Source organism: Nakaseomyces glabratus, chromosome M (genome assembly GCF_010111755.1).
Source record: "Nakaseomyces glabratus chromosome M, complete sequence".
NCBI lineage: Eukaryota > Fungi > Ascomycota > Saccharomycetes > Saccharomycetales > Saccharomycetaceae > Nakaseomyces > Nakaseomyces glabratus.
This window is the reverse complement of record NC_088963.1, coordinates 376,151-403,793: the sequence shown is the minus strand read 5'-3', so window position 1 is coordinate 403,793 and position 27,643 is coordinate 376,151. Positions and strand designations below refer to the sequence as shown.

Below are 27,643 nucleotides of genomic sequence, written 5' to 3'. Positions count from 1 at the left end.
TTCAGATGTCTGACAAAGATCAAGGAAGCGCCCAACTAGCTGGCGATCACCAAGAGTATCAAAACAAGAACTACGACTCTGATGTCGAAAACATGGCTGGTGGAGACCACGAAATTGGCAAGATCTACACATCTGGTGCCAACAACGAGTACATCTACATTGGTAGACAGAAGTTCTTGAAGACTGACCTGTACGAGGCTTTCGGTGGTACTTTGAACCCAGGTCTTGCTCCACCTTCAAGCCACAAGTTTGCTAACCCAGCCCCATTGGGTCTGTCTGCTTTCGCTCTAACCACTTTTGTGCTATCTATGTTCAACGCCAAGGCTCAAGGTATTGTGGTTCCTAACGTTGTTGTCGGTTTGGCTATGTTCTACGGTGGTCTTGTCCAATTGATCGCCGGTATTTGGGAAATCGCTTTGGAAAACACTTTTGGTGCCACTGCTCTGTGCTCCTACGGTGGTTTCTGGTTGAGTTTCGGTGCTATTTACATTCCATGGTTCGGTATCCTAGAAGCCTACAAAGATAAAGAAAGTGACTTGGGTAACGCCCTAGGTTTCTACCTACTGGGCTGGACCATTTTCACTTACGGTTTGACTTTGTGTACATTGAAGTCTACCGTTGCTTTCTTTGCACTATTCTTCCTACTGGCTCTGGTCTTGCTATTATTGTCTATTGGTGAATTCTCAGGCAAAGTTGGCTGTAAGAGAGCTGGTGGTGTCGTCGGTGTCGTCGTCGCTTTCATTGCTTGGTACAACGCTTACGCAGGTGTCGCCAGCAGACAAAACTCTTACATTGTTGCTCACCCATTCCCATTGCCAACAAACGAAAAGACCCTATACTAATTTTTTTGAACTTCTGCAATTTCAAATCTTACGGTTTTAATTTCAATTTAAACCATAAAACAAAACACTAACAATAATAATAACAAATGTCGTGCTAGTCATGACGTAATTATTAATTTTTTATCCACCCTCTAATAATAATACGTTCCTGTTATTTTTATCTCTTTTTTTTTTTTTCTTTATTACTCCCCAACCCGACCAGTATCAAAAGAAAAGAAGAAATATCAAAACAGAATACTACTATATCAAATAAACTTTTAGTCTTACTAAAGTTTAAAATGGAGACTCCTTATCTGTTACCGCTCCTTCTTGATGAAATGCGATACAGAAAGCCCGCACTAGACTAAGAACGCCTTTGGTGCGTATATCAAGTGTAATTGCATACCTCTTATTTCCTCCTTATCTTTTCAAAAAATCATGTCTCCTCTATCCGTGTTGCCACCTTTTTCCTATTGATCTACAATTGAAACAGAGCAACCGATATTTAATTATAATAATAGTAATAATAATATTCCTTTTGTCATGCTTATATCTCTTTTACCTTTAACCCATTGTGTTTATTCTTTTACATCCCATCTCTCTTTCTACACCTTATCCCCTTTTTTTATACTATCTAGCAATTATGAATCTTAATGAATACCAATGAAATATACTTTTACTACAGACGAATTTAACATGGCAACGTTGCCCCCTCAGGATTTTGGTTTTTGATGATTTATACAGTAGCCACTAAACCGACCTGTGCGAGTATTCTATGTGTTTGTACTATTTAGTAATGTAAATAACACAAATAAATGTATTACACTTTAACTAATCAGGCAATACCATACCAACAGCCACAAGTATTAAATTTGGATTTGGATTTATTGCCAGGAATGAAGCTCGGGAGTTCAGGAGTTCGGGAGCTCGGGAGTTCAGGGGAGTGGGACAGAGTCTATCTATATAACAGAGATTTTAAAAAAAAAAGATACCGACCCCGGTGAGGATTGAACTCACGATCTCGCGATTAACAGTCGCACGCCTTAACCAGCTTGGCCACGGAGTCTTACTAATTGTTGTTGGTGTTCGTGGGAAACTAGTAACCCATATATTGAGATCCCAGAATCACCCGTGAAGACTTTATTAGTGGCCCATTATACCTTGGTGGTACCGCTTCGGTGGCCTATACCGCTAGGCGCACTAGTAAACTGCAGATGTACTTTAGCACTGTTGCCATTTCTCTCCTCTATGGGCGGTTAGACTAGCAGACCGTTTAATGGACTGGTTCTACAAGATCGGATTTTTTGTGGAGCGGGTTCCTAACAACAAAAATTTAGTAATAACTAGAGCTACACACGCACACACTCACACAAAATAATACTGGTATGCAGTTCTTGAAGGCCAGTAATTTGGACCCAATTTTGAATTTGTTTTGTGGTTTTCATGTTTTGTATGTGGGAAGATAATGAAATCAATACTGTAGCAACAGAAAATATTTCAATGATTGCTGCCTTGTCTGGTAGCTCGTATTATCTGGATTTTCTCAAACCAATAAATTACTATTATTTATTTGTTTAAAAATGGTCAAATGTTCTTCGTTTCAAGTACGGGCATCGATATCTCTGACGCCGGGAAGGAGTTTTCCTTCTCATCGGTTGAGTCTAAATTTGCACAAAGATGGTTCATTGGCAATTGCAAACACCGAAACCCCAGTAGAAAAAACGCAATTAACCAATTCTTTAAAAGCAATGCATATAGTGAGACAATAAACTACTCCAGAAAATTGAAACAGAAGAAGCTGAAACAGAAAGAGATGGCGGCAATGCAAAGACAAAATACGACACTATTGACAGCTGGATCACAGAACCAAGAACAACCAGAGAACTCAAGCCGTGAAATTACCAATCTGTTAACTGGCAATGATATTTGGAGGCATAAAAGAGACGACCAGGTTGTTGTTGATACCGTAACTGTGCATAAGAAGACGAAAAGTTTCTGGAAGTCTTTCAAACATATGAGGAAACAAATAAGAAAGCTTAGACTCCAAAAGAAAAACGTATACAAGCCTCAGGGGTGCACTACACACACGCAGAGACAGTGTTCAAAGAAAGAGACACTAGAAAGGATAAATTTCTTGAAACCGTTGCCATATCTTGTTGGAGACAGCTACAGTCCGGAAATCATAAAACAAAATATTTTAGCTATAACTGAACATTCTGAACAAAATCTTCTGCTAACAGACTATTAAATTATTTTATTTAGCAAAGAGACATCAATAATTTCCAAGTTTAACATAATTGCAACAACAAAATGAAAGGGAGGTAACAAAAAGAGCAGCACTTTCACATATGACTATAATATAAAAATTAGCAAGCGCATACAAATACATTGCAGAATGTCTTTTTGAGTACTTCAATAAAGCCATTATAGCAAACATGCACCACTATCAAATTAAAAGAGTTCTTAATCATGTGAGTTATCACCGCACTATGACTCCTTTAGCCCATTAGCAATAATGAAAAAAGAGGGGCAGTCAAACCTCTGGACAAGTGTTCCTCACCCCGGAAAGTCCACTTTGAGGGTCTTTTTGCCCAAAAAAATCGCTCTGGATAGGGAAGCCCGAAGTTACGGATCATCAAGGTAGGAGCAATGAGTATATAAAAGGGAAAGGGCTCAGACGCTCCGGGTTCTGTTCGTTCTGGATCATGTTAACGAACTCGACAAGGATTTAAGTCAGTTGTAATCCATTAATTCGAGCTTAGAAAGAATAATACCGTGTGCAAGTTAGGTAATTTCACAAGTGACGAAGAATACCAAGACAATAGTGACCCTGGAAGAGGCAAGCATAACAAGTTTCAAGAAACTAGCAAATCTAGAGATATGAGTGGGAATTCAAAGAGACGTATAGAGACGGATGTGATGAAGCTTCTCATGAGTGATCATGAGGTTGAGCTGGTGGAGGATAGCATGCAGGAGTTCCATGTTAAGTTTTATGGTCCTAAGGACACACCATATGAAGGAGGTGTTTGGAGATTGCACGTAGAGCTGCCAGACAACTACCCTTATAAATCGCCAAGTATTGGGTTTGTAAACAAGATATTCCATCCTAATATAGATATTGCGTCAGGGTCTATCTGTTTAGATGTCATCAACTCTACATGGTCACCACTATATGATCTACTGAACATTGTAGAGTGGATGTTGCCAGGACTGCTGAAGGAACCTAATGGGAGCGATCCATTGAACAATGAGGCAGCTAACTTACAACTGAAGGATAAAAAAGTATACGAGGAGAAAGTGCGGGAATACATAGATAAGTATGCCACAAAGGAGAGATATGAGAGTCAGTTTGGAACACCTGAGGATGATGAAGATGACGGTGATGATGCAGAAATGAAAGATGAGGATGGAGATGATGATATAGATGAACCGGTCAGTGATTTGGAAGATATAAGCGATGATAATGCAGACCCAAGCGAAGAGCTCAGTGACATCAGCGATATAGAGTTAAGCGATGAGGATTAGTAACATGTTATGACTATCTTCGTCTGAAAAGCATTAGTTTCACATAAACTTCATCATGATTTTACTTCTCCCTTTCTTTTTTTCTATGACACCATACTTTCTACCCTGACACTTTTTTGCAGGTTTACTCCAGCATATATCTTTGATTAGAACTATTGATATCTGGGCCCTGTACGTGCTATTTTCGAAGGTAGTTAGTGGTTTGAGTCATAATCTCAAATCATCTTGCCATTTTGAGAGAGTGCTTTTAAATAATAGCATGTACAGTATGCATATTCCTATTAGATAATGAATAATTTAGAATCTTTACAGTTACATACATGTAACCTACCTATTAATTTTTTGTGTTTTCGTTGTTCCCAGTCTCTTATTGCCAACAGGAATACCTGACAGTGAGATTTGCCAAAGAAATACATAGATAAACAGGGCAACTGATATTCGTAAAGTTGCTGGGACAATAATTCCAGCTGAGAATTCTTCCCCGTCCCCCCTTCATAGTCAACCAAGTGTTGCGTGCTTGCTATAATATGCGGAATCATGTCTCTGATTTACAAAATACTCGAGACGTTCGTAATTTAGAGTTTTCCCAAAAGGGAAGGTGGGGCATAGAATGTAGCGTAGACTTTAAAACGCCCTCAAAATTCGTGGGGGTATAAAGGGCACACCATAGAAGTGCGACTATTAGCATGTGATACTACAGATATACTCCTTTATTTTTCCATCCGCTGCAAACACAACGACGGTTGCAGTCAGTTTCAAGGTCTACAAGTATTCTTCTTATCCATTGCTTTGCTACACTTTCATTTTTTTGTCAAACTGCACAAATGCCAAGTTTCAAACAAGAATTCAACTGCCAAAAGACAAGGAAAACAAACTTGGATTTTTACCATTTGCCCCTTCTTTCTCAAGAAATTTCCAAATCTTGGTCAAGCCAATCCAGGTTGGAAGGTGTACATAATGGAAACCTCGAAAGGAGGTATATGATCGTATCCCAGGTTACTATTACATTTTGAAAGCTAAGGTCTTTTCAACCGTAGTAAATATCTTTTTACTAAACGGTACCATACGATACGATACCATTACCCATACCCTTTTCCTACAAGCTCCCTTCGTTGCTTTAATTGTGTAGGCAAGATATAAGCAACCAGTCAAGTACTGTCAGAACTACAATATTGCTTTTCTTTTATTCCTTCTTCATCCTCTGAGCACTCAAGTGAGAGAGCTCCACCCCACGTAGCAATCCTAACCCCCCTTCTCGCCCCCCCTCCATTCCATAAAATAATCAACAGATTGTAGGCAGTAAGTTAATCATCCTTGTTTCTCCCCCCCCCACCCTAACCCTCGACAGGATCCACTACCAGCCTTTTAGCCTACGATTGTTTTCCTTTTTTGACAAGCTTGTTAATTTCCTAATCAGAAGAGACAAGACAAACAACCAAAATCAGAGCCCAAAACTAATCCCAGTACAAAAATTGGGACTTCGTTTGTACTAAGTTGCAGGAAGCTACAGACACCACCCCTTTCACACGTACTAGCCCCTCTCCTTTGGACTAATGATTCAATTTCTTACCCTTTTTGATGCCCCATTCATCTTTTACCTGTGAAGTCTAGTCAGTTTTGGCATCAGTCTTGTTTGTTTTTAGCAATTGACTAGTTGAACCGTCCCTCTGCTGCGATACCCCTAGCCCCTTGCTAGTATTCAACACTTGTATGTATCTGTTCTTTTCGACTATTTAAACAGACCACATAGCTATCCTTGTAACAATTTGACTTTTGTTCTGTGCTGTTCACTTTGACAAAACACTTGTAAGCACTACAGTTGGTAAACTTTCTATTCGAATATAACTAGTTGTATAATACCATCATCAAAAACAATCACAATCGAATAATTTCGATATTACAATTACGAACTAGATAATTCTTCCCACCCAGAAACTAGAATAATACAATGAGTTTGACTAAGATTCCTGAAAATGTCCAGGGAGCAGTTTCCATTGACCCATGGTTAGAACCATTTGCTGATGTTCTTTCTGAGCGAAGGTACCTTGCTGATAAATGGCTATATGACATCAAGCACGCCACACCTGATGGCTCTGAGCAAAGTTTGGTTGATTTCGCAAGAAACGCATATAAGACCTATGGTCTGCACGCCAACCAGCAAACTAAAGAAATTGTTTACAGAGAATGGGCTCCAAATGCTCAACGTGCTTTCCTAGTCGGTGAGTTCAACAACTGGAACGAAGAGTCTCATGAAATGAAGCATAAGGATGAATTTGGTGTATTTAGCATCACTCTAGCACCTTTGGAGAACGGCGATTTTGCCATCCCTCATGATTCCAAGATCAAAGTTATGTTTGTCTTGCCAGATGGCTCAAAAGTTTACAGAATTCCAGCATGGATTACAAGAGCCACTCAACCAAGCAAAGAAACCGCTCAGAAATACGGTCCAACATATGAGGGTAGATTCTGGAACCCACCTAACTCTTACCAGTTTAAACACCAAAGACCTAAGTTCAATTTGGCTAACGACTCAATTAAAATTTATGAAGCTCACATTGGTATCTCTTCTCCAGAGCCAAAAGTTGCCTCCTACAAAGAATTCACTCAAAACGTTCTACCTAGAATTAAGCATCTAGGTTACGATGCTATCCAATTGATGGCTATTATGGAGCACGCTTACTATGCTTCGTTTGGTTACCAAGTTACCAACTTCTTTGCTATCAGTTCTCGTTATGGTACCCCAGAAGATTTGAAAGAGTTAATCGATACTGCCCATAGCATGGGTATCTTGGTTCTACTAGATGTCATTCACAGTCACGCATCTAAGAATAGTGAAGATGGTTTGAACATGTTCGATGGTTCTGACCACCAATACTTCCATTCCTTGACTTCTGGTAGAGGTGAGCATCCATTATGGGATTCCCGTTTATTCAATTATGGTAGCTTTGAAGTGCAAAGATTCTTGCTTGCCAACTTGGCTTACTACATTGACGTTTACCAATTCGATGGTTTCAGATTTGATGGTGTCACCTCTATGCTTTACTTACACCATGGTGTCGGTGCTGGTGGTGCTTTCAGCGGTGACTACAACGAGTATTTGTCCCGTGACAGATCTGGTGTTGACCATGAAGCCCTGGCTTACTTGATGTTGGCAAATGACCTAGTCCATGACTTGCTACCGGAATCCGCTGTTACTATTGCTGAAGATGTTTCTGGTTATCCAACTCTGTGTCTACCAAGAACTGCAGGCGGTGGTGGTTTTGACTACAGATTGGCTATGGCTCTCCCAGATATGTGGATCAAGCTTCTAAAGACCAAACAAGATGATGACTGGGATATGGGTCACATTGTTCACACATTGACTAACAGACGTCATGGTGAAAAGGTTGTTGCCTACTGTGAATCCCACGATCAAGCTCTAGTCGGTGACAAGACTCTTGCCTTCTGGCTAATGGATGCTGCCATGTACACCGACATGACCGTTTTGAAGGAGCCAACATTGGTTATTGACCGTGGTATTGCTCTACACAAAATGATTAGATTAATCACCCACTCTCTAGGTGGTGAGGCTTATCTAAACTTCGAGGGTAACGAGTTCGGCCATCCTGAATGGTTAGACTTCCCAAGAGTTGGTAACAATGACAGTTACCATTATGCAAGAAGACAATTCAACTTGGTTGATGATGATTTATTGCGTTACAGGCATTTGAACGAGTTTGATGCTGCAATGCAAAACTGTGAATCCAAACACCAATGGTTGAATACTCCTCAAGCATATGTCTCTTTGAAGCACGAGGTTGACAAAGTTATCGCCTTCGAAAGAAATGGCCATTTGTTTGTTTTCAACTTCCATCCAACTCAAAGTTTCACTGACTACAGAATTGGTGTCGATGTTGCTGGTACTTACAAAATTGTACTAAATACTGATAGAGCAGAATTTGGTGGCCACAATAGAATTGATGAGGCTCAAGAATTTTTCACCACTGACTTGGAATGGAACAACAGAAGGAACTTCATCCAAGTATACATTCCAAGCAGGACTGCTATCGTTTTGACCCGTCAAATGTAGAGTGTTTACTCACTAACAGTACATGCTCTTTTTACATCTTTAATTATGCCCATCATTTATGTGTCATGATAGAAACGAACAAAGCTAGACTTTTCATGTTTGTGTCACAATACAGAAGATAGAAATTATATAATTTGATAAAACTATAAATTATCTAAAAAATAAACTAAAATAATCATGTTTTTTAAGAATAATAATCTCAGTACTGAGCTTTGAATATATTAATACTTTGTTCTATAAATTATCTTCCGATGAACTAGTGCCTGCACTAAGTACCTTGTTTGTATTATATTATATTATATTATATTAACTTTCCAACTTTTCGGCCTTCAGTACTTTTCGATATTATTAAATTCATTCAACATAGTCAGTTACTTCTACTTCTTCTAAAATTAAATTAGAACGTTGTTTTGGAGCCGTTTTATCAGATAAATACTTGGTAACTTCAACCTCCTCAATAATCAAGTTTTCATGATCTACTGAAGTTGAAGAGTTTGATTTACGAGTAGGTGTTATTTCTTCCTTAGAAGTGTTGTCATTTGCTTTGTCTTGCTTATCAATTGGTGATGCTGTCATTATCAAAATACATATGACCTGTTAATGAAGTTATGATGACACAATTAGGCCTCTAAAACCAACAAAAATAGAGACAATTGCATAGTTCATAAGATAAACGAGACGTCAATGTATTTGCCATCTCTCTAAATTTTGATATTTCTAGTTATTTCGCATAGTATTTTTTACGTGATACTTTCCGTAAGAAATTGATCATGCTTGCCTGTCTACACCAGCAAACAAAATAGCTGTAAAACAACTAATGAAGTATGTATTTATAAAGTTTGTTTTAAAATTATAAAGATATTAATATATGTGTTTACATTTGGTATCGAGGTTTTGTATCATCTTAGATTTTCTTTTGAGCTAAAATTACAACAAAATATATGTAGCAATTTGAAGCCATTTATAATCTGATTAATTTTGAGCTCCAATACCGGTATCTTGTACAAATCGAAAGGTCAATATTCAGAAGAAACGAGAGGTTATTATCTAAAGAACGACTTAGAAAAAAGGTCGAATCCATCCCAGCAGTACTATATTGTAGTGGTATGCTTAATGCGTAAAGCTAACATCAATAAATGTTCTTGATCACTTTATTAACAAAGTCAGAACCGTTTCATAAAGCTAGCCGAATTAGAGAAGAAAATAAAATACTCATTCACAAGGAATGGAAATACAATGACTTTTCAAGAATATGGAAAAATCAAATCAGAACTGTTTTAAATTCAATCAAGGAATTGAAGAATCTGTTGTGTTATATTATATAATTCCATGCTTGCATCTTCATATTGATCTGAGGAAGTTGAATTAGCCAAGTTTCTATCATTGTTGCTCTGATGGTCCTCATTATCTCCTCTTTCTTCGCTATTTCCATTTTTATTAACATCAACACCAGATTTCTGCAAACGATCATATGTTACATCAGCCATTTTCCTTACGCTGTTTATTATTTCTTTATCGTTTTTGATTAAGTAAATAACTTTGTCGTTATGGCTTTCTGATAGTTGCAAAATAGCCCATAGAGCTATATGCTCAAAGGTTGCATAATTGCTTTGCAAAAATCTTTTTAAGAAACCTCTAATACCTTCCTTAGGTTGGTCCCATGACGATATTATCTTGGAATAGTTGTCAATTCTGGAGCACAAGTTTGCTAAAGCCGCTGCCGCATTACCAGAAACTTCTTGATTGGTTGAGAATGTCATAGGTATCAATGCCTGTAAAATATCGGCATCCAATAAATCTTGTTTAGAAACATCAGCAAGTGCTAAAATTGCAAAACAAGCTGAGATTTCACTTTGAACACTAACTGGTGAGTCCAGAGCGAGCTCTTTGCACTTCTTTACCGCTCCACTTTCGAAAAACTCTTTGCGGTTCTTTTCTGAAGAAGCAGCAAGATTTCTTAAAGTAGATACTGCATGACATTGAATTTCTTCAGAATCTCTATAATCTAGTAACTTCACCAAAGGTGGAAGGAAACCTGCATCAACTATTAAGCCTTCATTCAATGGATGAATGGATATGTTTCTTATGCATGCAACGCTCGCCAAGATTAGAGGCACTGACTCGCTTTGAATTAAATTAACCAAATGTGGTAGACCACCAGCTCTAACTATCTCTAATTGATAACTTGTATCGGATGCTAAGTTTCTCAACGCTAATGTAGCTTGACATTTAACTCTTGATGAAGGTGAATCCATCAACGATACCAACTTTGATACCAGTCTGGGCTCAGTTTGGGCAAGTTTCTTTCTGTTAGCTTCATCAACTGCAATGTTAGATAGAGCAGTTGTACAATAATATTGAACATCAGGGTCATTAGAAGACAGTAATGACACTAGAACTGGTACAGCGCCAGCATTGACCAATTCTCTTCTATTTTCCTCTGAGTGTGTCATATTCAACAAAGCACCAGTGGCATTTCTTTGTACACGGATATGCTTTGACTTAGCTAACTTTGTTAAAGGTACGAGGGCACCTGATGTGGCAATCTTATGTTTATTATCATCCCTTGTAGCCAAGTTAGTTATACAACCGACAGCGTTACATTGAACTTCGACATTTGTACCCATCATCTGGTTAATAAGTGGTTCCAAACCGCCCATATCTACTATTAGTAGTTTATTTTCATTATTGACTGCCAAGTTACCCAAAGCAGCGCATGCAGCCACCTGAATCTGAGGGTCCTGACTTTGCAAAAGAATTAGTATGGGCTCTAAAACATCTCTAGACACTTGTCTAACATATTTTTCAGTTACTTCTGCAAACGCCAAAGCAGCACTTCTTTGTAAATTTAAGTTGTCAGAGTAAACCAATGTAGTCAATGCCTTCAAAGGTCCACCACTGTAGAAGTCTAGTCTGTCCTTATCCTCCAAATATCCTAACAACAAGGTCACAGCCTCGCGTTCATTGTCTGTTATAGGCAGCACACTGACATCATCAGAAGAGTCCCTAAAACAACTACAACACCCACCCATTTATAATTACTATTTTCAAAGTCCAAAAATAGGCAGTTATATCCGCTTTATCTTCTTATAACAGCTCTTGTATTCTCAAGGCAATATCACAACAGCCAATTTGTTCACCTTCCTTTTTTTTTGTTCCTGTTCCAATTTCTAAAAGGCACAAAACTAAATATGGAAAAGATTGACAACAATATTCGATAGCTCCAAATACTTAACACAGTCAATGATATTGAATGAGAAAGACGGCTCTTGGCTTCTTTTAGGGAGACACTACCTGACTCCTTCTACTTGAAAAAAATCCTCCACCAATTTTCTCACGGAAAAAGGCCTACTATAAAAATTTCTACCGCTGTCTAACAATCCACAACTATTTCCAGTGCCTAGACAACCGCTATGCTTTAAATACTGCCCTCTTCAATGTAGATACAACTGGCCAAAACTGGGCCTTTCCCTGTTTTAAATACCAAAAGTTTGCCTTCTGGGTGTACGTTTGCGCAATTCCGGGAAAAAATTAAAGAAAAAAGCTGGAAGAAGGACGTCTAATATGTCATTTCCCCTTATTCGTGTGGTGTTACCAGAATAGATGAAAGGTATAAATGCAAGTGCTTGGGAAGCCCAAGCTAACTCTTACGATCAGAAAAGGGTCTTTTCTCGTTTTATATAGTTTAGATGAGGGACTATTTAGAGAAGAAAACATATTGTTAAAATCTTTGGCATCTATTGTATACCAGGGAAGTGAAGGTTAGGGTTGATAATACAATGGCTGTTCACAAACAAAAATAATAGCTGAGAGTTCGTGATATCAAAGTTCCAAAGCGATGGAACCTTCAATTGCGAAAACATCAAAGGAAAGGAATTTACGCAGGGAGTTTTGAAGTGTGTAGACACCTCTTGGGAAACCCATGTCGACGGCCACGACATCATCGAGAGAACTCAACGTGTATTTGATGTTTGGTAAAGAGGACAATGGCCAGCCCGTGCAAATAACCCCGGTGGCTTGCACGGCGACGGGGAAGTTTTGAACACCAGAACCGCTATCAAAACTGCTTGGTACGTTCAAAGACCAAATCTTCGTGGATCCACGTTGATTGTTACACCAGTTTATAATATCCGTAATTCTTTGTTCGATAGTCTCTGCCTTTGAGACGCTGTTTCTAGTGTTATTACGTCTGTTTTGATCACTGGCATTAACATCTTCGTCAGCTTGTTCAGCTTCAGCAATGTTTTCAAATATATCTGAGATATTGTAGTCAAAACCTTGCATAGCATCAATAACAATTTCAACTGGACTATTCAAACTCATCACCGCACTTTCTAGTGAACTGACTTTGTTGACTACTTTACCACCACATTTCTTAAACAGCTCTAATTGCTCCTTCACTAGACTATCTTGTATCTCATTGACTGAAGTGGTAAACATAGTGATTACTCTAATATGCCCCGTACGGCATAGCTGTCTTCCTAATGCAAGTGCTCTTGCGCCACTTCTTACAGAATCAGATGTTAGTATCACAACAAGAGGCTCTGCATTGGAATTCTCCAGACGTAATCTGGCTTTGCCCCCAAGTTTCTGTTTTATAACTTGCGCCAAGTTAATAGCGAAATTCTCAATTAATATAGGTGCGGTAATACCAAAATGGTCTTGCGCTATTCTTTCAATTTCTAAGAGTTGTACTGGAGTAGCTGTGGCAATTTGCTTGGATGAATCCTTGATTTTCAATAAAGTAGGCTTTTTGCTGCTTATACTAGAATTGCGTCTAGTAGATCCTTTTGATTGCTGAATTATCATCTGCTCCAACTTAGCTAACATCTGCTCATTACCTTGGCTTCCGTCCTTAGACTTACCAGAGTTTGACCCCTTAGCTGCTTTATGAAGTAAATGTGTGATATTGACTGCTTGTGTAATTGGTAATTCATCAGCATCATGAAATTCCAAACCTTCATCATCATCATCGTCGTCATCCTCAACATTGTGCTTGATTTGGTTATTGTTCTTTCTGTCCCTTGTATTTGATAACTGACGATCTTCATGGTCATCAACATCATCATCATCTGTACCACTCTCAAAATCAAGATATCCGTCTGATTTTTGTTGTTGTGGTCTTTCTGAGTCAATTTTATGCCAAGAGTCCTCCTTAGCGTTAGGAATAACCATTTCGTCAATATTGAAATTCTTTGGCTTCTCGTAGTCCTTCTTCTTATTATGAGCTACAAGCCTCAATTCCGGTGCCACATCATCCTGCTGTTTCAATTGTGCAAATACATCTTTCTTGTTGAACATATTCAGGTTTCCTTGGAAATCAAAATCGTCTTGCAACTTAATCTGATTAACATCATCATTGGCCCAGTCGCTATCGTACCTGCTATTATTATTATTATTATTGTTGTGCCTAGATCCACCATGCGATGTGTTACCATTTGTCTGGCTACCAGAATTCATACTGTAATCATTTCTACTCTTGTTCCTACTAGATTTGTTTGCAGCATTACCATTACTACCATTGCCTTTGCCATTCTTCTGTCTCACACTCACAACTTTCAAATCCTTCAGTTGTGACGATCTAACTTTAAACAATTGAGAGCTTCCACCGTCTTCGAACTTCACATCGGATAGCACTAAACCTTTAGAAGTCGCCTTCGTAATCTTACCTTCTAGTATCTTGCCATCCTTAAGCTCAAGCTTGACCCCGTAGCCGATAAATTGTGACATGGCTGCTTAATACTGTTTCGTTAACTTTATAGCAGAACAATTATCAATTCAAAATCGGAAAGCACACAAATGATTTTCTTGATTGAAGAGTAAGTTCTCAAGTACATTCTTCACTTACTATGTTAGTGTCCCATTTGGCTAATTGCCATTCATGTTTTTGGCAATTGCCAGATTGTTTCGATATCACCAACAGTTTCCGAACGACCGTTGTAAGGTATATAATTTCCGATGGTAATAGAGACAGTATTATCTGCAAGATGATCAAGTTGGTAGTTTGTGATATGCCTTTGAGAGTTTCTTCTCATACATACATACCTACATATATATATATATATCTTTCACACTTGGAATATATGTATACAAGTAACTAGCTGTGTATCTATTATTCTTATACAGATTTAGTTTGTTTTTTCTATCTCAAACGATAGTGACATATAATAATAGATCCTAGAGATAGTTAGAACTACAATTCGTTTTGTGAATGTTAATTAGTACAATGGTCTGAAACATACAACAGAATTTACAACAAAGTAATGCCTGCTGAGTTGAAAGTAATTAGTATTCGAACACGTTTCTTTAAAACCGAATTTGGTAGATAATAGAAAAAGTTAAGACAAAATAGAAATAAAAGAGAAACTTAAATTTTAAAAATAAGTAGAGATTAGAGTCAGAAAGGATTCATTGTCAAAATTATTGTAAGATGCTTGACGTAAACCTACAACATGATCCAGGAAATAATATTAAACAGAAGTTGTCATTCACACACAAAAAAAAAGTATTAACATTGTTCGTTGTTTCCGGAACAGTCTTTTCATCTTCCCCATCAGAATTCCATCTGAGAAAGGTCATTAGTTATCAAAACTTGAGTCCAACCGAACTGCCATTCGATATGGAGAAAGTTAGTTTGAGATCTTTCTGTTTTAAAGAATGTAAAGAGTTAAAATGGTACAAACAACAGAAAAACACAAAGGCAGGTACCCTAGGGCATCGTTGAACTCTCTCAAGTCTCTACATGGGTCCACATGCAAGTGGCCTAGTGGACTGAACGAAAAGGAGCTCAAGAATCCTTGAATTGGATTTTGGTTATCATTAAACCTGGTTATGATCAAAAACTCAACAATACCCTTGAACAAATGATAAACCATTGGGTCCATATCAACCAATAGCTCATATCTAATGAAGTTGATATAATAAGACACAAAACAAGGAACAATTCTCAATAGGAAAAACCAGGTCAGAATTGGCAAACCTATCTTATTCAAGAAATGAACAACCTCACGCTTATAGTATTCAGGTCTGAAATAGTAATCCATGTAACCAATACTGTGCTGAGCAGAGAGCACAGTTTCACCGGTTCTGTAATTTGCAAACAGATGGACAGAAAACAAGACCAATTCTATTATGGTAAATATACTCTCCACAGCACTGATGGAAGACAAGTAATCTTTAACATTTTCATTGATAATGTAAGCTCTGTCAATGATATCATCTAGAATTTGATCAAAATTAAACTTGAAATCTTGAAGCTTTGTTGGTTCTTCACTGAAGTCCAAGTTATTATAGTCTTTCTTTTCAACCACAGTCTCAGTCTCTTCTGCAGATGAGTCACTAGAGGTTTCAGAAGTTTCCTCCTTCATGTCTATATCCTCGCCATATTCCATGTCTTCACTAGTACTGCTGATCTTGTCCAGCTCATCTTCTATATCACTTTCAATCTTAAGTTGCTGCTTATCCTCATAGTAAGTTTGAAGCTCTGGGAAATCATGCATATAATCCAATGGTGCACTCAAGTTCTCCAAATAGTGCTCAATCAAAACGATCATATCTGATTTCTTAGTTGAGTTACTCACATCGGTTATCTTCAACTTGTTCATCAAGTCAAACAACTCGGCTTTCCTCCATCTAGCAAATGTACTCATTTCCAAAGTCTATTATGTTATGAGAGTATTTCCTATTCCTATGAATATTTATTTACTATCAGTTGACTCAAAAAAATTCTCTCCAACTAGAATGACTTGATTATGTTATAATACCGCTATTAAAGACAATCTCAAACGTCAATCAATCCAATATGAAGCAATAAAAGGTATAATAATTAATTTTTTTCCAATTAATTTTACTTAATTATTATTATTAATATTTTTTTTTTTATTTTATTTATTATTATTATTCTTTTACCGGATTTTTTTTTATTATTTTTTTTTTTTACTTTGATATCTCTCTGCTCTCTTATTTTTTGCTTTCTTTCTGATATCTTTGTCAAAAATCCTCCTATTTGTCTTTACAACTATCCTTCACCTATATTGTTGTAGTTCCCAACTGTAGTTACTATTTTGTTCTAGCTGTTTTAGCAACATATATGCTCTTGTCTTTGGGCTATTTAAGGAGATCACAACAGCAAAGCTCATCGCTTGTTGATTTCACGAAAAACACATCGCTCTGGCCTCCTGTGGTTGTAGCAGGGCCCGACCATGAATTACATGCATTTGCACGCTACTTTCTAAGCACTCTATTTTCTTCCAAGCATCATACCCGTTTTGGGACACATACTGTTGGTCTTTCCTGACAATATGAGAGGTGGCCCCACTTTCCTATTTGAGCCATCGACATCATACAAAAACAAAATGAATTATGAAACTTCCAATTTATTATATTAATAAACACAAATACCAACTTATTAGCTGGGGGGGCCCGTATCCTTCTATTACGACTGTTTCTGTGTGGGTGTGTAAAGCGAGTTGATAAAATGGAGTACGCCCTTTCCTCCTGCGATATACCCAACTTACTTTGATTTCTCTACGGGAATTTCTTACTACTTCTTTGACAACAATATTATATGCCTAAGAAATATCCGTATTAATTGCTTTTGGCTTATTAAATTTCGTTCTAACAACTAACATTCTCCATATCCCAAACGGGAACTACTTACATGTTTACATATTCCCTCTTTTGGTCAGTAATATGAGGGGAGGGGGGCAGAAGGAAAATGAAAAAGTCTTGACATTGTTGACGATTATCAGCTGACAATAACGTCTTTAAGTACATATATACTTGGCCATCATTGGGAATTGCTTGGCAGAGAAATGTAGACTGTATCTTGAGCTGTTTTTGCATACACATACCACCAAACGCGTCAGAATACCACTCTAACAGTTGCCGATGCACACTCTTCAAATTGTACCTCTTGGGATTGTACGATTTTATGACAGGATAAGGTACCTGATAGTCTCTCCAACTACCCTCATGTGGGAGGTGCCTTATCATTCCTCTTGGACTATCAAAGTGACGTATGAAACTTCCGATAAGGAAGCAAAAAAACGGTTATCGAAGAGACTCAATGTATAAATTGTGCTTCGGAGTTTTGATAAACCATGCAATTAATATGAATAAAACACTTCTTATCAATTCTTTTCTGTGACGACAGGGTGTGAAAGATGGTTAAATATCCCTCATAATGCCAGATCCTACACAGGACATGGGCGACAGTAGTTTAAATTATTAAACGTGCATTCAATCCACACAACACCTGATGAACGACTTCTATAGCATATATAAACATTAGCTGCTGCAGTTTTGACAATAGAAGTCGTTGTTTTCTTGTTTTGCAATCACTCCCGAATTGAATCAACAATTGTGGACTTTTATACAATTGAAACTCTATTCTCATAACAAAAACAAAGTTTAAGATGCTACCTGGTGGACCCATCGTTGTGCTGATCCTTGTTGGTTTAGCGGCCTGCATTATCGTCGCTACCATTATCTATAGAAAATGGCAGGAAAGACAGAGAGCTCTAGCCAGATTCTGATCGGGTATGTACTCTCCCAAGTCAAACTAACCGGATAGTTTGTTTTCCAGACAGCCTCATTACTATTCATATACCAGATCAATACATTTCTTTACGAATATTTAGATTAACCATATAGCCATCCTTTTGCTAATGAACAACCAATTTTAATATTCCCAAAAATTTATTTTATTTAGTTGTTAATAACATTCATATTACTCGAGAGCGCGCTTCATAAACCTTATAGTGTCTTCAAGATTTATTTGTATTTCCTTCGCTATATTATACTTCTCACTACCAATGGGCTCACTCATGATACAATCCGCAATGCTACGTTGTAACATTAGTTGCAGCTCAGCAATGCTATTTGGTGTCTCATTCTTGATCCGCTCAAGGTATATCCTGTTCCGTATCACACTAGAGTCCTCTTTCATTCCGTGGTAGAGTTTGTCCAGCACAGTCTTCTTATTTTGTAGCCTATTAAGCACTGTGTCTCTGTACAAATTCAATAGCTTATCCTTCTTTCTATTCGTACTTATTGTATTATCGAGGTCGTCTATTTCTTTCAGTAGCTTCTTTCGGGAGTTACTGTACATAGACTCCATCTTGTCACCGATTGCCTCTTCTCCCAGTTCACCATCAGTAACATACTGTATCACTATCTTCTGGACATCAGCTTTGTCCATAATAACGCCATCCAACAGACATTCTACCATTATATTCTCCTGCATAACATCCATCACGTCATCGACACTGATATCCTCCATGTTGGCCTGAAACCTCAGGGAGTCACATATCTGATATATGAGCAACGTTTGAATCTCCTCATTCATACTATACACTGTACTTTCAAATTTGAAACTGTCTTCACTAAACTGGGCCTAGCTTGTAGCCTTTCCAGTATTACAGATGTCTTATTACTACTCTCTCATAAGCCAAAATTTATGATTTTTCAGATGAAAAAAATGCTTAGTGGATCAAAACCATCGCTATGAAATATTCAAAATAAAAGCAGATAAGACAAGAGGCCAATAAGAATCAGAGCCCGCATACATTAGTACCAAATCCAACAACTGCGTAGCTTCATCATAGTTTTAGGTACAAATAATGGATAGCGTTGCACTTCCGGAGGCGCTGCCGATACATAAAGATCAAAGAGATAACTTCCATGATCTGCGAGAGTGCTATATATCTTCTGAGTTAAGTACGATTGAGAAACAATACGAAAAAACCATCAACCAGCTGACTACATACATCGATCTACTGGAAGAGGATCAGATACTACAGTGCGTGAACAAGCTTACTGAGAGTTACAAAGATACCTTAGCGCAAAAAGAACAGGCGGACCAATTGGATAACCAACTGGAGTCCTTAAAACAAGATTATCTGAGAATATCTGATCATTCACCAGCGACTGATATTGATAGCTTCAGAGAATATACTAATGGTACGGTCGGCATTGACAGTTTTCAGAAATATTTCACCGAGGGCATAGTAGACCAGAAACCTACCATACCTCGAAACAACGTGAGACGAAAGCCAAATACATATGAGAAGTTACTTAAAGCACTACCATACATAATCAGAGACCCAACTTGTGTGATACCCGATGAGGACCAAGAAGAAGACGATATTCAAATTGAAGGTGGTAAAATCGAATTGAATTGCCCCATTACTTGCAAACCGTTTGAGAACCCAATGATCTCCAAAGCTTGTAATCACGTATTTGACAAAGTGGGTATCCAGATGTACTTTGATACACCAGATAAGAAGAAATGTCCCCAAGGAGCGTGTGGACATGAGCTGACTGCGCGTGATTTTATCCCAGACAACATTATGATGCTCAGATGCAAGATTAACAATAGAAAGAAAAACGATCAGGCTAGAAACATGCTAGATGTGTTATGATGGGCTCATCTGAAAGCCACAATATCGATTTACAGCTGTATTTGCTGACAGTTGACAATAGAAACGTGATTTTTGCTCATCGCAGCGATTTTTTGTTATTTTTTCCAAAATTTGACAGTGCGATGAGCCCAGCCCTTAAACACATTCCTGAAGCTGTGCTTTTGGGGGCACGTACCACAACTCGTTGACTCACAGAATATTACAATTTGACTACTGTTGGACTCATTCGCAAGTATATAAGACATACTAACGAACAATTTACTGCTTGGGAGGTGATTTAACTGAAAAAATCTTAGCGATAAATCAATGCGTTGTATAAGTTTTATCATTGAACAGTAACGGCAGTGATGGGTAAAAAAGTAATTCACAGCAGGAACATTGCGTCTTTATTAAAGTACCAGTATGATGTTGACGTTGTATTTGGAATAGTTGGTATCCCGGTGGTAGAATTTGCTCAAGAACTACAGAGTGTTGGTATCAGGTTTATTGGGTTTAGAAATGAGCAGGCTGCTTCATACGCTGCTTCTGCATATGGCTATTTGACTGGAAAGCCTGGTGTGTTATTGGTTGTAGGTGGTCCTGGTGTGATACATGCCCTGGCTGGTGTCTACAACTCTATGAACAATAGATGGCCACTGTTAATAATTGCAGGAAGTGTTCCAAGAGATGAGAAATATCAAGGTGGCTTTCAAGAATTGGATCAAGTATCACTATTAAAGCCGTATCTAAAATTTGCAGGCGAACTGACAGGTACTAAGAAAGATGCCAACATTGTATTCAACGCATGGAACAGTGCAACCCAAGGAACACCAGGTGTATCGTATATCGACTTTCCTGGGGACCTTATCACTGATGTAGTTGAAGCGATAGAATTTTATAAACATGAAACTAAACGTATTACAACAGGACCTGATCCTCGTTCCATTGCTGAAGTTACCTCATTAATCAAAGAACACCAGGACAAGAACATCCTTGTCGTATTAGGTAAAGGCTGCATCAACTCATCATTAGCTTTACGTCATTTTATCGAGGAATTCAACTTTCCATTCTTACCAACTCCAATGGCTAAGGGCATCCTTCCTGACAGCCATAGATTAAATGTTTCAGCTGCTAGATCACAAGCATTAAAATCGGCAGATTTGGTTTTAGTATTTGGTGCAAGGTTGAACTGGATTCTACACTATGCGTCACCTCCAAAATGGAATTCGAATGCTAAATTTGTTCAAGTCGATATTGAGCCGCTAACGCTAGGTGTTAATAACCCTAATGGAACATCATATTGCATTTGGGGTGATATACAACTCACGATTGAAAATTTAAGAGACACTTTGCACAAATTGGATTTTGTGAAACACAAAGGGCTTACCAAAGAGTTGAAAGAAAAAATTGAAAGTAATAAACATAACTTAAGAGTAAGACTAAATCCAGAAAATTATTATGGAGCCAAAATGCTGAACTACTACTCTGTTTATAGCATGTTGAAAAATTTGATTGATGATAGATCAAGCTTTATAGTATCCGAAGGTGCAAATACTATGGATATTGCTCGAATTTCTTTCGAAACAGATTTCCCAAAGAGAAGGTTAGATGCTGGAACTAATGCAACAATGGGTGTTGGACTCGGATATGCGATCGCAGCAAAAGTACATTCTCCAGAATTAAACATCGTCACGATACAAGGTGATTCCGCATTCGGATTTTCAGGTATGGAAATAGAGACTGCTGTTAGATATCGCCTTGGCATTATATTCATAATCATGAATAACAGTGGTATATATCACGGCTCTGACCCAAGCACAATCACCAACGAGACTCAACTACCCCCTACAATGCTTTCTGAGAAATGTAGATATGATTTAGTGGCTAGAGGTCTTGGTGCAAAGGGATACTTGGTGAAAAACTTACAAGAACTTGAATATTATTACAAGAAAGCATTGGTTCATACCCGGGAAAGAATACCATGTCTATTGAATGTGATCATCGAACCGGGCCAAAATAAAAAGATATCATTCGGGTGGCAGAAGTCGAAGCTATAAAAAGATTATATAACGAAACGTAGCCACATAGCTCTTATTAAACGTATCTGTATAGAGAACAAAATCATTTCATTCGCTGGTGTTATATTAAGTGACCTGATTAGGGAAAAAGTAATAAAATATGACCCTTTTGTGCAAAGGTATTACCTCGATATCGTACAAATAACACATATTGTATTTAATTTACAAAAGGAATCACATCAAACAGTAGCTGTGATCTCAGTTGTTGAATAAAATCAGCAAAGGTGACACACCCAAACGCTCTTGCCAATCCTTTGCAAATTTTTACTACATATATTTTGCGCAAATCCTAAGAGAACACATCTTCAACAAGACTACATACAATAGTCCTGTTTTGTGAACTGCCATTCCTCACAAACCGCAAAGGGAAGGAAGGGAGACTATTACAAATAATGCGGTGCTGCCGGTGAAATAAATATCTTTACCCTACTTTTCTTCAGCTAAGTACACCATTTCTTGTAGCCATGCCATATATTGAGTGTGTTTTTCTATATTATGTTATGCTTAGCAAGAAAATTAGTGCACAGGTGATCGAGATAAGAAACCGAAATGCACTAGCAAAAATTGTTCTCTTAGAGTGATATGAGGGATTTGCAAGTCTCACTATTGACATGTGGAATTTCACAGGATCTTCCCACTCAAAGCTTCGCTAACTTCTCTGACATTCTATTTTTAAATTGATGCTAGTGCAAGGGTTCTCCCACCACATCCCAGCATTTATCACTACAGCAAAAACGATTCCCTAGATGTATTGCAAGTGTTGGCCACTACTTTACTACACACGCAAGAAAGATTTCACACTGTGAACACTTTCCCCTCCTAGTTTCTCATCTGTAACCTGTAACTCCTCCACTTCTGCCTCTGAGACTGAGTTCCTGTGCCCGCAGACATGTAAAGGCTGTCTGCTTCTTTGTCTCTTTCATTTCAAGAATTGATTGTCCCACGTAGAGTGACAAAAAGTGCCACATAATCCGTAGATGCCACCACGTACAGCAACTTTCCCTACTCTTTCTAACTGTACATAGCAATGTTTACGTTTACGCCCGGTATCTTGCTGCTTTCTTTGATTAAGTTCGAACTCCTAAAATGCTCTTTTAAGTGCTTGGCTATCCACTGCAATCAGCAAGTCCCAACGAAAAGGATTTTCTTGTCAAAAAAGTTTTGACAAATTCTCTTATAAACTATAAAACTTTGAATAAAATAGATATTTTTAAAGGGCATAGTCCTCTTTCTCTTCTCTTATTGGAATTCGATCTTCACAAAAATATATAGCTCTTATTTTCAATTGTTATCTATTAACTACAAATAGTCCCAATTGCTTATATTTCGCAAACAACCCCAGCACCCTTTCTTTAATTTTTTTCAAGGACAAAACCAACAGGAAACTTGGGTTTTGACAATACGAGAAATTTAAGAACACTGAGAACTGCTTCAATATCTTAATAAGAGCAACCAATTGGCAATTGAACGACCATTTAATACAAAAAACAGGGAAAGTGAGTTATTCTTTATTTATCTTTTCAGTTCTTTTCAAATTAGAATAAAAAAAAATTACAATTAAGTTTGATAATTTGTTGAAAGGATAAAAAGTCGATAAAGAAAAAAGTTTTGAGTAAATTTGCATACAGAAGAACTCTACAACCATGTCATTGACCTTTGCTACTGAGAAAGAATTGGCTGTGGATAACACACCAGCTGAGAGTTCTTTGGATTCTCTTGACGGCACTACTTTTGACTCTGATGAGGAGTCAAAGCCTGTCGAAGAAGCTCCAAAGCCTGAGCCAAAACCTTTGCCTTCTTTGAAGGATTTACCATCCTTGGTAGATAGCAACTCCTTCAAACCAGCTACCAAAGTTGAATGGGGTCCTAACATGAAACCTGCAGCCATTTCTTCTTCCGTCAGTCCATCAATGTCCCGTTCTGCTAGCGCCACCAGCGCTGGTCGTATGAGATCAAACAATATTCAGGAAACTTTTACCCTAGACCTGCAATCTCAATTGTCTGTGACTAAATTGGAACTGTCCAGGATCTTACAAACTGTTAAGCAGGCTAACAACGTCTCTGTCGAGTCTACCTTGTCAAGAAACTCCCGTACTTTCTTGATCTCTGGTCCAGCACCAAAAGTTAAGGAGGCTAAGAGAGAATTGATAAAGATGCTAACCAGACCTATAACGGAAAACATCGAGGTTCCATCAAGATGCAAAGCCGTCATCATTGGTTCTGGTGGTAAGAACATTCGTGAGATCTCTGACAGATACGATGTCAAAATCCACATCAGCAAAGAACCAAAACCAGACTCCTACAATGAAGATCTAGACGACGACTTGAGCGATATCTCCATATTCGGTGACTTTGAATCTGTTAAGCAAGCCAAGGCCAAAATCTTGTCCATTGTAAACGAGGATCTGAAGAATATCACTGCTAGACTATCTGTAGAGGATTCCACTTTGGGATCATTCGTTAATGTCAAGGAAGTCTCTTCAGATGATGTCAAAGTGCAATACTATCAAGATACCGGGTCTTTCACAATTACGGGTAGTTTAGACGACATTAAAAACGCTAAAACCAAGATAAAGGATTACTTACAAAAGCTATCCAATGAACTTGCTGAAGAAAATGTTAAGATTCCATCAAAATTCCAATTCCTAATTGATGCGGACGAAGTTAAGGACAGATTTGGTGTTATTGTCAAGTTCCCAAAGAGCTCCTCTGATGAAACTGTCCAATTTGCTGGATTAAAAGACAAAGTAGCTGAGGCTATTAGTTTTGCTAGGACTTCCTCTAAGCAATACATCGTCGACTCACTTGACATTTCAAAAGCACACAACAAGAATCTTGACCATGCTAAGAGACTAGTCATCTACTTCCAGAAGTACAACGTCTTGGATAAGGTTGCAGAGGAATTCCCAGATGTCAAATACGTTTTGCCATCCATCGAAGATTTGCAAAATGCCAAAGAAGTTTTCATTTACTTGAGTGCAAAGAATGATAAGACTTCAGAAATAAAGGCTGCTCGTAGAGAGATTATTGCGATTGTGAATGACATCACTCCAGCTGAAACACTGGTCATCGATGACCTAGATTACGAACTATTCCACAGAAATATTAAGCACATCTTACTAGGCCATGAATCAGAAGCTAAGTTCATCCAAATTGGTGACTACTTCAAGGGTGATGACTCTGTTGTTTTGTTTGCTACCTCAACAGATGAAGACTTCAAACCATCAACTGATGAAATAAAGGAAAGCTTGGAAAAAGTCAACGCAAATCTAAATGATCTACGTAAGAAGCAAAACTCCCTAGAAGTTGCTACTTATGATCTTGAATCTGAAAAGCAAGATGAGTTTTTTGGAAAGGACTCTGTGGCTCTAAAATTGATCTTAGAAGATATTTCCGGCGATGACGGCCACATTCAAATTAAATTACACTCTCCTGAAAAGAATAAGATGACTTTGAGAGGTGACGAAAGGGCTGTTAAGAAGGCAAACAAAGATATTAAATCTATTGTTGAGAACCCATCTACTACTGCAAAGATAACCGTTGAAGTTCCTGTCGCTTCCGTTTCCAGATTGATTGGTAACAAAGGTGCTAATCTACAAAAGTTGAGAAACAAGTACAACTGTTCTATTGATATTCCTCAACAGGGTGAGTCTGACCAAGATAAGACTGTTGAAATTACCATTAAGGGTTTGCAATTTATCATTGAACATGCTAAGAAGGATATTGCAAATGAAGCTAAGAGATTAGCAGATATCGTCACAAAGGAACTTGTTGCACAGGCTAAATACCACCGTAATTTAAGTGGTCCTCAAGGTATGTACCGTACTCGTCTACAAGAGAAGTACAATGTCTTCATTAACTTCCTAAAGGAAAATAACACCATTACCATTAAGGGTCCATCAAGAGGTGTTAACAAAGCTTACGATGAATTGAAAGCCCTTCTTGATTTCGAAATGGAAAATGGTCATAAGACTATTGTCAATGTTCCAGTCGAGCATATGTCTAGAATCATTGGTAAGAATGGTGACACCATCAACGGTCTTTCTGATGAATTTGGTGTTGAACTAGATTTCTTACAGAAGAGTGATGATCCGAAGGCGGTAGAAACTGGTGTTGTTGAGCTTGAAATCACTGGTAACAGAAATGCCATCAAGGAAGCCTCTACTAAAATTGCAGCTATTGTTTCTGAAGCTGCAGACCACGTTACTGAGAAACTTGACATCGACCGCAAATACCACAAGACAATTGTTGGGGCTGGTGGTCACACTTTAAGAGAAATCATCAGTAATGCTGGTGGTGATGAAGTTAGAGGAAGAGCTGTTGATATTCCAAATGCTGACTCAGAGTCTTCCATTATCACAATTCAAGGTCCAAAGAAGTTTGTTTCCAACGTGGTTAAGGCAATTAACAAGATTGTTGAAGAAAGTCAAAACAGCATTACCAAGAAGATCGAAGTTCCAGGTGAAAGATTGGGTGCATTGATTGGCCCAGGTGGTATTGTCAGAAAGCAGCTAGAATCTGAGTTTAACATCCAACTTTATGTTCCTAAGAGGGACGAAGAAGAGACTCGTGTTTCTCTAACAGGTTTGCCAGAAAACATCGAGAAAGCTGAGAAGAAGATATTCACAGAGATCATCAGAGATAACTTTGATTTGGAGATCATGGTCCCAGCAAATGTTCAAAACTATGTATCCGATCGTGGTAACCTTCCACAAAGACTAAGACTTGAAAAGTTTGTGAACGTTAGATACGGTAACGCCACCAAGAAGGCCAACAATCTAAACAGAACGCCTGTAGATATTCCTTATGAAAAGGTTGCTGGAGCTGAAGGTGAGAAAGTCAAGTTCACTGTTGAAGAAACCGGACCATCTGTTGTTGAAAATGTAGATGGTGAAATACCATGGAGACTAATATACGAGCCTATTGACTTTGATAGCATTTTAGATGAAGAAAATGGTGAGAAGAAGGAAGCTTCTGTTGACGAAAACAAGAAGCAGCAATTATTGAAGGAGGCCAAGGAAATAATTGAAAACAGAATCAACGACGCTCCAAATGCCACTTACTCTGGATATGTCTGGACATCTGACCCAAGCAAGTTCTTCAAGGTTGTTGGTATGGGTGGTTCCAACGTCAAAAAAATTCGTGAATCTACCAACTGTATTGTTTACGTTCCAAAGAAATCTGATAAGATCAACAACGTAATTTTCATCAAGGGTGCTAAGGAAAATGTTGAGAAGGCAGGTGAAGCCATCATCAAATCTTTGAAACAATGATTGAGTCCCAAACATAATTTGGCAACACCATAATTATAGAATCAGAGACTTTGGTTTTCATATCTTTCCGAATTTCATTTCGTAAAGTTTTCTAGCACTTGACCATTGTTTCTTCTCAACTTTTTATGTATTTTAATGGTTTTATGACACCAAAATCCACTCGTCGCAATCCAAAACTATAATGTCTATATTTTTTATCTGTATTTTAATTAGTTAATAAAAAAATTATATCGATTATAAGAATCAGCAGCACCTCTACGCTTTTATAAAATCAATTTGCATTATATGTCTGTATTCTATATATTTTGTCACTTCGAGACTCCTCTCGGTCAAGGAAAAACCTAACAAAGTTAGAACATAAAAAAAAAATACAGCTGGCAGTGAATAATTTGAGAGAATAAAGGTGTCATCAAGTCATTTCACGACTAATTAAGTAATTACTCAAACAAGCAGAGAATTTATATTGGAACAAAAG

General features: G+C 37.9%; 13 protein-coding genes and 1 non-coding gene across 14 annotated transcripts; 8 read left to right on the top strand and 6 right to left on the bottom strand.

The window, feature by feature from the left end:
- Positions 1-5: 5 nt before the first annotated feature.
- On the top strand, positions 6-842 carry GVI51_M03377 (acetate uptake transporter family protein; the record flags this gene model as incomplete). The annotated part of the gene is made up of 1 exon (XM_449497.1): positions 6-842. One exon carries the CDS (start codon positions 6-8, stop codon positions 840-842), a length of 837 nt encoding a protein of 278 aa, XP_449497.1.
- A 971-nt stretch (positions 843-1,813) lies between these two features.
- tN(GUU)9 lies at positions 1,814-1,887 on the bottom strand. Its single transcript has one exon. It is a non-coding gene; the product is annotated as a tRNA-Asn (tRNA).
- Positions 1,888-2,409: 522 nt separating this feature from the next.
- Positions 2,410-3,069, top strand: GVI51_M03333 (uncharacterized protein; the record flags this gene model as incomplete). The annotated part of the gene is made up of 1 exon (XM_449496.1): positions 2,410-3,069. One exon carries the CDS (start codon positions 2,410-2,412, stop codon positions 3,067-3,069), a length of 660 nt encoding a protein of 219 aa, XP_449496.1.
- Positions 3,070-3,701: 632 nt separating this feature from the next.
- On the top strand, positions 3,702-4,346 carry UBC8 (E2 ubiquitin-conjugating protein UBC8; the record flags this gene model as incomplete). Its single annotated transcript, XM_449495.1, has 1 exon — positions 3,702-4,346. One exon carries the CDS (start codon positions 3,702-3,704, stop codon positions 4,344-4,346), a length of 645 nt encoding a protein of 214 aa, XP_449495.1.
- A 1,948-nt stretch (positions 4,347-6,294) lies between these two features.
- On the top strand, positions 6,295-8,415 carry GLC3 (1,4-alpha-glucan branching enzyme; the record flags this gene model as incomplete). Its single annotated transcript, XM_449494.1, has 1 exon — positions 6,295-8,415. One exon carries the CDS (start codon positions 6,295-6,297, stop codon positions 8,413-8,415), a length of 2,121 nt encoding a protein of 706 aa, XP_449494.1.
- Positions 8,416-8,769: 354 nt separating this feature from the next.
- Positions 8,770-8,991, bottom strand: GVI51_M03267 (uncharacterized protein; the record flags this gene model as incomplete). Its single annotated transcript, XM_065626653.1, has 1 exon — positions 8,770-8,991. One exon carries the CDS (start codon positions 8,989-8,991, stop codon positions 8,770-8,772), a length of 222 nt encoding a protein of 73 aa, XP_065482725.1.
- A 707-nt stretch (positions 8,992-9,698) lies between these two features.
- On the bottom strand, positions 9,699-11,447 carry VAC8 (protein anchor VAC8; the record flags this gene model as incomplete). Its single annotated transcript, XM_449493.1, has 1 exon — positions 9,699-11,447. One exon carries the CDS (start codon positions 11,445-11,447, stop codon positions 9,699-9,701), a length of 1,749 nt encoding a protein of 582 aa, XP_449493.1.
- Positions 11,448-12,237: 790 nt separating this feature from the next.
- On the bottom strand, positions 12,238-14,145 carry EDC3 (Edc3p; the record flags this gene model as incomplete). The annotated part of the gene is made up of 1 exon (XM_449492.1): positions 12,238-14,145. The coding sequence occupies one exon, from the start codon at positions 14,143-14,145 to the stop codon at positions 12,238-12,240; it is 1,908 nt and encodes a 635-aa protein (XP_449492.1).
- Positions 14,146-15,065: 920 nt separating this feature from the next.
- On the bottom strand, positions 15,066-16,064 carry GTT3 (Gtt3p; the record flags this gene model as incomplete). The annotated part of the gene is made up of 1 exon (XM_449491.1): positions 15,066-16,064. One exon carries the CDS (start codon positions 16,062-16,064, stop codon positions 15,066-15,068), a length of 999 nt encoding a protein of 332 aa, XP_449491.1.
- Positions 16,065-17,831: 1,767 nt separating this feature from the next.
- PMP2 (proteolipid ATPase) lies at positions 17,832-17,951 on the top strand (the record flags this gene model as incomplete). The annotated part of the gene is made up of 1 exon (XM_002999554.1): positions 17,832-17,951. One exon carries the CDS (start codon positions 17,832-17,834, stop codon positions 17,949-17,951), a length of 120 nt encoding a protein of 39 aa, XP_002999600.1.
- A 194-nt stretch (positions 17,952-18,145) lies between these two features.
- Positions 18,146-18,763, bottom strand: EAF5 (Eaf5p; the record flags this gene model as incomplete). Its single annotated transcript, XM_449490.1, has 1 exon — positions 18,146-18,763. One exon carries the CDS (start codon positions 18,761-18,763, stop codon positions 18,146-18,148), a length of 618 nt encoding a protein of 205 aa, XP_449490.1.
- Positions 18,764-19,037: 274 nt separating this feature from the next.
- MMS21 (SUMO ligase MMS21) lies at positions 19,038-19,838 on the top strand (the record flags this gene model as incomplete). The annotated part of the gene is made up of 1 exon (XM_449489.1): positions 19,038-19,838. The coding sequence occupies one exon, from the start codon at positions 19,038-19,040 to the stop codon at positions 19,836-19,838; it is 801 nt and encodes a 266-aa protein (XP_449489.1).
- A 347-nt stretch (positions 19,839-20,185) lies between these two features.
- PXP1 (putative indolepyruvate decarboxylase family protein) lies at positions 20,186-21,874 on the top strand (the record flags this gene model as incomplete). Its single annotated transcript, XM_449488.1, has 1 exon — positions 20,186-21,874. One exon carries the CDS (start codon positions 20,186-20,188, stop codon positions 21,872-21,874), a length of 1,689 nt encoding a protein of 562 aa, XP_449488.1.
- A 1,664-nt stretch (positions 21,875-23,538) lies between these two features.
- Positions 23,539-27,168, top strand: SCP160 (Scp160p; the record flags this gene model as incomplete). The annotated part of the gene is made up of 1 exon (XM_449487.1): positions 23,539-27,168. One exon carries the CDS (start codon positions 23,539-23,541, stop codon positions 27,166-27,168), a length of 3,630 nt encoding a protein of 1,209 aa, XP_449487.1.
- Between the last annotated feature and the right edge of the window lie 475 nt (positions 27,169-27,643).